At 33.7% G+C, this 10,391-nt stretch overlaps 1 protein-coding gene across 1 annotated transcript; it reads right to left on the reverse strand.

Annotated features, from left to right (window-relative positions):
- Window positions 1–702: 702 nt before the first annotated feature.
- LOC134232787 (uncharacterized) lies at window positions 703–2,043 on the reverse strand. Its single transcript, XM_062714762.1, has one exon. It carries the CDS (start codon window positions 2,041–2,043, stop codon window positions 703–705), a length of 1,341 nt encoding a protein of 446 aa, XP_062570746.1.
- Window positions 2,044–10,391: the final 8,348 nt, after the last annotated feature.

The raw sequence follows: 10,391 nt of genomic DNA on the forward strand, positions 1-10,391 counted from the left end.
AACATTCGATTATATTTCTATTATCATTATTTTTAATTTATGATTTACGATTAGTGTTAAATATCTGTATGGCGAATCTCAAATAGCACAAGTTTGACATACAATCGATTTTAAATACTAGATCATTCAGGCCAGTGTCCACCAACTCGTGACTATGACCAAACGTCTTATATATTAAACATTTATTAGTAGATACCGATACCGTATCACATGTGAGACGTACTACGCTTCATATTCTTGCGCGATAGCTTTAAGCAAACATGTCAATGGTAATCTCAAGCTTGTAAATACATAATTGTTGTCAAATTGAAAGTTTAAATGCTCACCATACAGGATAAATACAGTAAACTGTTGCAAAAAACATCGTTTAAGAAAAATCACACACACATATCATAAAAATAGTCAATTTCGGTCCCCCTTGGACGTTTTTCTTTGACTTTTCTTTAAAAAGTTTCTTTATCTCCTTGAGTTTAAGGATTAATTTCACTCTTGAGGAAGTTCATGTCATCGCTTTTGTCTACATTTACAGGTATTCGAAAGTCAAAATGCATGGCATGGGTCTCAACAGACCAGTAGGTAGAACATTTCCAAAGTACGCCTGATTTAAGTACTTTATGATTTAAGCTCATTATTGGAAGATGGGTATTACTTTATTTGTGCTGTAGTATATTGACACAGATCAGACCATTTGTAAAACAAAGTTTATACACGAGTGCCCCAGTGTTCCACATAGACCTCTTTTACTGTTTTTTTTCGCAACGCGCATTTGCCCTTGAGATACTTGTAAACACAGATTGTAGGACTGTCTGCACGTCCTATAATCAGATTGTTTTGGTTATCAACACAGACAGCGTACAATTTGCTTATCACTGAATATGAATCGAGCAGAAAATCCAAAAAATGTCCGTCCTGGTCCAGCAAATGGATACCATATTTAGGTATAGGGCCAGTACCCGGTGGTTCATATCTAAGACTAGATCTAAGATTAAATGATATGTAAGAACAACACACCAATATATTTCCAAGAACATCTGTGCAGATTCCAGACGGGGAAAAACCTGACATCTCATCACTACCAGAGTAGGAGAACAGATATTCTCCTGATCCGGTCACCACCTGAACCTTTTCACCAATATAATCTGATGTACATATGTCACCATTAATGTTTTCTGTGATAAAGCTTACACTCGAATATAAGTCCTCCCCATTAACATTTTTCTGAATGTCCTGTAACTTAATGCCATCGCTGGTATATCTGGCTATTTTCCATTTTTTCTCTTTTTTCATCCCAACTAATATGTTTCCATTAATCGGGGAAGAGAAGATTGACCAAGGCTCCCAGTCTTCCGAGGTGATAAGTGTCGTGGTGGTCATATCCATGTTTATTTTGTATATGGCTTTCTCTTTATAATCCGTATATATCAAATTGTCTTCTTTTGTGATCGAGTGGTATCCCTTCATCTGATTTCCTGTTTTTACTTTTTGAAGAATATTTCCTTGCAAGTCAAATTGAATGACATATTTATCATCACCACTTGCCCAATACATGCCTGATGGAACAGCTGGTGATAAATGAGACAGGCCATTTAGTCCAGGTATTCTAATTGTCTGTGTCTTAATTAAAAAGGAGCAATGCTCCATACTTAGCTTTTGAGCTGATTTGGAGTTGAATTGTTGCAATGATTTCTTGATATTTTTAACTTCTCTCGAAACTTTCCCTTCTGCAAATGGTTTTATATGACAAAAAATCTGTTCTATTTCTTTCGCAATATCCCCACTCTCTTCAAAGTTTGGAAGCTCAGATTCAATTATTTCCGGAAATCTTACGAGAATAACGTTTGAGTTTTTGTTGTTGTACCTGATAACCTCGGTTAATTTGCATGACGACAGATCACTGTAACAGTCATCAATCAAATTGTTAAGGTATGAGATATAGTCTTTTACTTTTTTCAGTTGCTTTTCTTTCTCGTCCACAAGTGAAGCCTCCATTTCGTTTAGTTTGGCATTGTTATCATCAAGAACACTGTCAGCTCTCTGATTCATGGATAGCCGTAATTCAGCAATTTTTTTCTTGACATCGACTTTACTTTTCTCTAGTGATTTCACTTCCTCTTCACATTGAGGAATAAGGATATCTCGGATACTGACCACCTCTTCCTGGCATTGCTGTAGACATATATTATAAACAACTTCAAGGTCAAGTACCTGATGGCCGTTGTGATCTGTGGTTAAGCATTCCGAACAAATAGGGACTGGACATTCATAACAGAACTTCTCTAAAAGCATTGGAGGATGAAAAAGACAGTTTTCTTTTGGTAATTGTTTTAACCTATCCTTATAATGAACTACCTGGAGATTTCTATTTTCGTTTTCCCGGATATGACCTTCTCTGCACTCTTCACACATTCGCTGGTGACAGGTGTTGCAATAAAATTTTGAGTACTTGTTACATGTGGCACACTCAATGTAGTGTTGCTCCGTGATTGTACTAGAGTTCATAATAGAGGATAGGATGATCTGTAAAAAGCAAATGTGCTGATGAAATTTCAATGGCTGTAGTTTACTGATACTCATTGAACAGAAAGCTCCTTGGCAGGGTAGACGAACAGTAATGTTCTACATCTTAAACCTAGAAATGTTAATTAAATAAGAAAAATTCATTTTGTACATCTTGAAATCAAAATCATATGTAATTTGTCTTACCTAAAACAACGGAAAATACATATATATTCTCACCAGATTACATTAAAGGTCGATATTCTTAATCAGATAGTTATTCTATTTGTAAGCCTAACTTCCCTTCCATCTGAAAGGGCCGTCTCATTACTTAAACAGTTATGCAATTACTACCGTAAGATAAAAATATATTTAAATTCTTTTTGAGGTTAGAATATATTCAATTCAGCACCGCACACAGAAAAAATATTCACAAATATGAGCTAGTCAACCAGAGACAACATAACGTACAAGATAAAATAGAGCTATTCATACTTAATCAGATGGTTTTTTTTTTCTTTTGTAGGCTGTTTAACGAGTTTATTGTGCATTAAAAGAAAAAAAACTTTAAGTACGATAGTACTATAGATTACTCTGTTGTTGAGGAAGATTTACACAGTCATAAATCAAACAAAGTGGGTTTTGTATTTGAAGGCGTATTGTACTTCAAATATTAAATATTTCTACAAAATGTTATTTTACATCTGCAGGGAAATAATTTTTCGTTACGGCTATTCATACAAGAAGTCAAATATTATTTTTTTAAAAGATTTGATATATCATAGGTTGGTTTCAAATTGGGCGTTTTAATTGTGCGAAGGTATTAAACTGTTTAAAACTCCTGTATCTTATAATATTTAAAAAAATAGTTTATCCGTATTCAGTCTAGCTATTGTCGACCTCATCCTGTGCAACATTAACACATGGAACCGGTCAGGGAACAACCCCAGACCCCAGCTTACATGGCTGTGTCCACAGAACTTCTACCATGCCAAGCGTGCCGAGTGCATACTGTACCCCGCGGTACAACACATCATGTCTAACCTTAATCTTTAACACAGGGCATCATACAATGTCACAGCTCCTTCAGAACTTCATCTATGACACAGGATACCATGAATCCCAATATATTGTACATACAAGTTCACAGTTACTACAGAACTTCTACTACGCCCAGAGTGCTGAGTGTATACTGTAACCCGCCGTACAACACATCATGTCTAATCTTAATTAGGGGGGTGTACGGCCACTTTTAGTGCAGTGAGAGCAAAATGTAAACATTTCTTCAAATGGCTAAAATACATTATATTTTGATCAAATTTTAAGTCTTTTTGATAAAGATACAATAAATATGCATAACCGAATGCATGTTGTTCATATATAATCTATACTTTTGCAGAAAAATGCTTTTGATATGCTCCTTAGAACTGCGCAGCTACAGAATTCAGCAGAGCCATAAAAAATCCAAAAAAATATGCAAACTGTGCATTAATGTTCTCTCTACAACCATTTGTTGAGAAAATGTCTAAATTTTGCACTTTTAAATGATAATTTCAAGTTCAAAACAAGGTACCATTGTCTTCAAAAAGAGTGTAAAGAACCATGAAAGTAGTTCATAGATAGCAGCACGTGGTCTATTTTTAGCACAGAATCTTGTTTTCCAGACCTCTTCTTAATATGGAGGGGCATAACAATCTTTAAATGTAGAAGAGAATTACAGTTGCAAAATATTCCAAATAATACATGAACACTTTTAAAAGAGGAAAGGTGTTATAGTGTGGCTTGAACTAATTTATTTAGTATTTTTATCGAACAGTTGTTATATAGTTTACGTATTGATATAAAAAAAATTTAAACTCTTTGATTCCAGGTACGGAAAAATGAGCACCATCAAAGTTGAAAATTAAGAGTGTGTAAGTTTGCCACAGATAAATTATATTATCTATTAAAATTTAATTATCCACAATAAAACACAAAGAGCGTTATCAAAAATTTCGCGAAATATCTCTATATCTACAAAACCACAGTTCAGATTAGAAGCCAAACACAAGTTCTTTAAATAGCATATGCTGAAGTTTTGATCCTTGTTTGTGATGTCAATCTGAAAATGACGTCATTATTCAGGTACTTTTAACGAAAAATGGTTGTCTCAGTGGAACTCGTGGCACATGTATGTCTTAGAAATGCCTTTGAAGTAGCGTATAAGAATGTGTTCATGTGAAGCATGATACTTGTTATGTTGCCCGGTAAAAGCAAGTTTGAAAAGGGATGTGTTTTTAATAAAACAATATGCTATCAAAGACCTTCAATTAAAATTTTACACTTTGAAAAATACTTGAATATTTCAACAATAATATAAATATCAAATACCTAAGATATTGTTTACTTTTTGATCACCCCTCGTATACTGTGTCAAATAAACATGCATTTATAATTTTCATTACAGAGGAGCAACAGTTGAAAAGGCATGAAATCATTCAGAGTGGGTTAGGAGATTTAATGAATAATTTTTTTTTCTATTTGTCCATATTTTCAAAATTACAATTGTACAAAGTAAAGAGAAAAAATCAACCTATAAACATCCTTAAAATGATGTTTGGTTGTCCTCCCAACTCAGGGAAAAATTATTGGGTCCGTATTTATAGGTGAGAAAAAAATCCTTAAAATTTAAACAGAATTGTTGACGGAAGAAAAAGAAAAAAATATCGTGTAATGGAATGTTAAAAAAATGAGTCGGGCCATTTCTAGGCAGTAGATCGAGGGAGAGGGCAACCAAATATTTTTATAACAAGTGGTATTATAAGGCTAGTACATGTTCCATCACATACTTAGTAATGCAATTTTTAAAAATCTTTGACATATTTTGAAAAACAAACATAGGATTTTCGGGGGAGAGGGGGTAGCACTCACTTTTTTTGCGATGATAGACATAGCATATATGCAATGGACCTTTCTTTGCAAACATTGTGCTCGCTTCTAAATTTCATAGAAACAAATTATATTTTATCAAGATTCGTATGTTCAATGAGCGAGAGCTTACAACGTTGTCAACATAATGAGGCATGATGCGTTTTTGTGTCCAAACATTACTCCATATAATGTGTGGGCCATTGCAAACATTCTAGCTATTTATGTGAGGTGCCTGAAGGATATCCTATAACTGACTATTTTTTCTATCTAACTTCTAAACAAAATAGACATATGTACCAACTTTTCGAATGTAAGACATGTAATTACAATTTATTTTTCATGCACTGCTTATTGTTTAACATTTTCAAATTAAATGCTAAGCATCCTCCTTGCAGTGCCCCATTTGAAAATAACTTCTATCGCCACAGAAAAAAGACCCACCGTAAACACATATGTTTAGGACATTTTTATCTTTTTTTCTTGAGTTTTAAAGAATCAAGACTTGTTCCATAAAAATTAAATATAATCATGGTAATAAACGGATTTATCCACAGCAGATATATGCACATGCCAACCATGTGCTTAGTGGAATAATATTAACGAGGAATTTCGAGTTGTAAACAGAACAGTTTTTCCCGATTTGCTGGAGTGAGGTTAAAATCGCGTTTTTTCATTAATCAGACGATGCGATGCAACAAATAAAAGTAGTAAGTAATATTACCTAATGATTATTACTTAGTAATTTCTTGTCTTGATGTTATTATGGTCGCATTTATTCTAAAATCATTGTTATTCGAACTCTGTGTGACAGAGGAATGGCGGACCAAAATAAACACATGGCCTCAGGAAGACACACCCATATGAAAAATCAAATTTTCAAGAATTATGGATAATGACAAGAAAAAAACGAAACAAATGGTTGTAGCCATATTATCAATGAATCAAACTAACTCCATTTTCAATGCATTTCTCATCTCATGAATGCTGTTGCTGCGCAGTTCTAACATGATTAATTTTCTTCTAATTAAGACAGAATAAACTTAATTGTTTACTAATTTTGGTCTCTAACAGTAGGTAATTAGTGCATTAGCACTTTGAGTAACTTTGGGCTAGTTTAGTAGAGTATTAAGCGCATTCTTGGTATTTCTTAGTTCACACCAGACTAGATCCAATATGGCTTGTGCATCCCCCTTAACCTATAACACAGGACATCACATGTAGTTAGGACTTTCAGTACATGTAAGAAACATACAATATGCTGAAAATTGTTCCACAAAAATAGGTAAAACAGAGGTGAAGTGGATATGGTATGGACACTAAGGCGCCAGACGATTACCAGGCGATATGTGTTTGTTATTTGAATAATAAATGAGGGACTACTCCTGTGGCAACCCCACAGACCACCTTTAGTGATCAAGGTTTTCGGACGAGGAGATAATTCAAGGCTCTGTTCATGATACCAAGACATTTAACATATGTTTGACAATCCCTCCTTTAGAATCAATGACATATTATGTACGCTAGTACCAATTCGGCAAATGTTTAAATCACAAACAAGAATAAACAAGTGCTGCGTTAGCAATTTTGTTTAGTGTACAGTCAATCGATCAAATTATAATTAAATACAGATAAGAACTGCATGTCATATGCATAAAATTGATACACATTTGATTTCTGCTGTATTTTGAATATGATAATTTGTTAAAGTTCATGACACCAAGTTCCTGATTTTTTTTTTATTTTTGCAACCGCTACATACCAGAAATGTTTATTTTTATCCTGTGATTCTAAATTCGTTATCAAAAAATATCCCTCCATTTAGGTAAAAAAAACAGTAATACCATATAGCAGGTTATTTTAGCGGGATGCTAATTTTGGCGTTTTGATAAAATAGTCCCACAAAATTTTAATCGCCAAAATAGCCAGTTCTCTTTTAAGTGTCCATCTGCAAGAATTAAAACCCTGCGTCCGCTAAAATAACGCCAAAATTATTTGCAAATATTCACCAATTTAAGTTTAATTACCCTATAGTATATTCATGCTCATCTATGGCAGTTCCTGGGGAAAATAAACAGTCTTCATATTGCAAAAAAAAACTAGAAAGATAATTATTTGAAAATATAAATATAGTCCTATGAATGCAACTGATAAATTCAGGTTAACGGTGTGAGAAAACTACGAAGGCGTACTCGTGCCATTTTAACGATATAGAATTTCTTTTAAAAGATCGTTTGTAGGATATATTTTAAATCGTTTGTACGATTTTTTATATCGAATGAACGATTTTGAAATTCGTTTGTAAAATCATTTGCATAATTTGTTAAATTGTCTGTACGATTTTTTACTTTTTATTCCCAACAGAAGCGTACTTGATAAGAAACCTGGTAAAGCTATTGTATAGAGAAGCCCATTCGCCGCTGACTAAAAGAGTTCGTTAAGAAGCACGTATAATAAATTGTATCTTGTTTATTAAACTGTATGTATAGTGTTGTAATGTTATAATTAGTAAACCATCATATCACAATTACATTCACAATGTTTTTTTATGATCAGTGATTCACTTGTATAATCGGACTCGACACTCCATCAACTGAGAACAGTTAGTGTACAATCTTCGTCTTAAACAGTTTCTTTTCCTTTAACACACTCCCTCCGAATCTTGCATAGCAAGAGGACATCGAATAATTCCTTGAGAAATGGTAATCCTGCCATAATAGCTTTCCAGTACAACCACATGTATCGATATCCATGCAATTGACCGCATGACTCTCTATCAATGAAAAGAGATACATCCTCATATGTCGGATTTGTTCTTGCGTCTTAACAATCCCAACTTAGCTGTTGTCCTTTCCAACGTTCGTTCACTAACAAAGACTCAACGAGTTTTCGAAAGGATCTGTCCAAAAGTTGAAATTTATCTTAAAATATCCCTTGATCAATTTTTCTCTGTCCTTCTTCGTGTCATTCATTAAAACTATGCGTGGATACGTTATCCTACTTGTTTGCAGGTTTTCTACTACGCTTCTTCTACGTTTAATAACAAAAAAATAAAAAATTGTACAAACGACTTGCTAAATCATACAAACGATTTTCTAAATTGTTCAGACTATTTTAATAAAAATCGTTAAATTGTACAACCGATTTTGTAGATCGTACAAACGATTTAGAAATCGTTCAAATGATTTGAAAAATCGTTCAAACGATTTGAAAAATCGTACAAACGATTCAAAAAATTGTACAAACGATTTGAAAAATCATTCAAACGTTTTTTAATTTTTTTTTTCATCGTCGATATGGTAGGAATACGCCGTCGTAGAAAACAGAGATTATGAATATATTTTTCATTACCTGGTACTTCTAAAATCATTGATATAACTCATATCACAAATGCGTTATGCAAAGGATGTTATGCAACTCATCCCACCTCTTACCACTGGTGCTTCCAGTGCTTCGTGTTTTTACTGTCATGTTGTAAATTTTGTATTTATATACTGCCATCCGGGTAAATTAAAAATTTTACAACATGACAGTAAAAACACTTCAACGTAAATATGGTAAATGTTTCAAGATTTATGTGTATATTTTTTTAGTTATACAGGTTCAAAATATTACAAATATAACCTATTAATTTTAACATTCTTTAGAATAATTATAAGACTACTGACATGACTGATTCGATTAAATAATAAAATTAAAATTAGTATTTAAGTATTCCCTTTCAAGTCCTTGCTTTAAAGATACTTGTACATAGAAACTTTAGGGCTTTTCTCACTTCCCACCAGTAGACTGTGTTTCTCGTCAACACAGATAGAAATGCGGAGATATCGAAAATCAAATGGCACTAAAAGAGACAAAAATTGTCCATCACATTTTAGCAAGTGGATACCAAAATGTTCTTGGGCCCCTATCAAAAATGCTACATCATGAAATATTCCTTCTCTAAAGCCATGACAAACTAAAATGTTCCCGAGCACATCTGTGCATACTCCGCTTAGGTAACTTTGGAGGTGTTTATTACGATCAAAAACCGAACCAGAGTAAGAGATTCAAAATGTTCCTGTTCTTGTCACCACAACCATTATACGGGAAATGCGATCTGTTGTACAAATGTCACCATTAGCGTTCTCTGTGATATTGCTTACGTTTGCGTACAGATCTTCTTCTTTATCATTTCTCTGAATGTCATTCAATTTCATCCCATCTCTGTTGTGTCTGGTTATTTTCCATTGATCATCTTTCTTCATCCCGACTAGTAAGTCTCCATTATAGCGAGAAGAGAGCATAGACCATGGCCTCCATTCTTTAGTGTCAATAAGTCCTATTGTTATATTACCGCTTACTTTGTAGATGTTTTTTTTTCGTAATCTGTGTAAATGAGCTCTTGTTCTTTTGAAGGATATATCCTTGTCTGTCAAAATGGATGAGATGTCTTTCATTTCCCAAAACTTACCAGAAGTTACTGACGATAAGTGGGTAGTTTTATCGAGACCAGATAGGTTAATGTCCTTTACTTTGACCAGAGATGAAAGCCCCATGCTTGGCGTTGGAGTTGAAAGCCTTTGAAGAATCATTGATTTGTTCCAAACTTTGGGTAATGTAACCGAAAAGCTTTTCAATTTCTGACCGTTTAATTTTACGTTTCTTAAAAGTTGGTAAACAAGGTTCAATAATATCAGGAAATGTTTGGAGGATTATATTTAATTTTCTTTGCTGAACGTCATAAATTCAGGTGGTTTACATGATAAGTCACTGCTGTTTTCCTTTAGGAGTTGCTCTAGGTATGAGGTATAGTCTTCTGATTTCTTTTTCTGATTAGCAATCTCACTAAGAATTGATGCTTCCATTTCATCCAACATGGCATTTTTGTCAAAGAGAATCGTGTCCACTGTTGACTTGATCTCATCTGAGCACTCTGCTTCATACATAATCTCAACTTTGAAAATTCTTTTCTGACCTCATCTTCTCTTTTTCTCTGTGACACTAAC

This window comes from Saccostrea cucullata, unplaced genomic scaffold (genome assembly GCF_032062105.1).
Source record: "Saccostrea cucullata isolate Sc308-1 unplaced genomic scaffold, CSIRO_AGI_Scuc_v1 ctg12173, whole genome shotgun sequence".
NCBI lineage: Eukaryota > Metazoa > Mollusca > Bivalvia > Ostreida > Ostreidae > Saccostrea > Saccostrea cuccullata.

Bases quoted from the DNA above. Each gene is read 5' to 3' on its own strand.
- LOC134232787 (XM_062714762.1), bottom strand. From the start codon at position 2,043: ATGAATCAGAGAGCTGACAGTGTTCTTGATGATAACAATGCCAAACTA.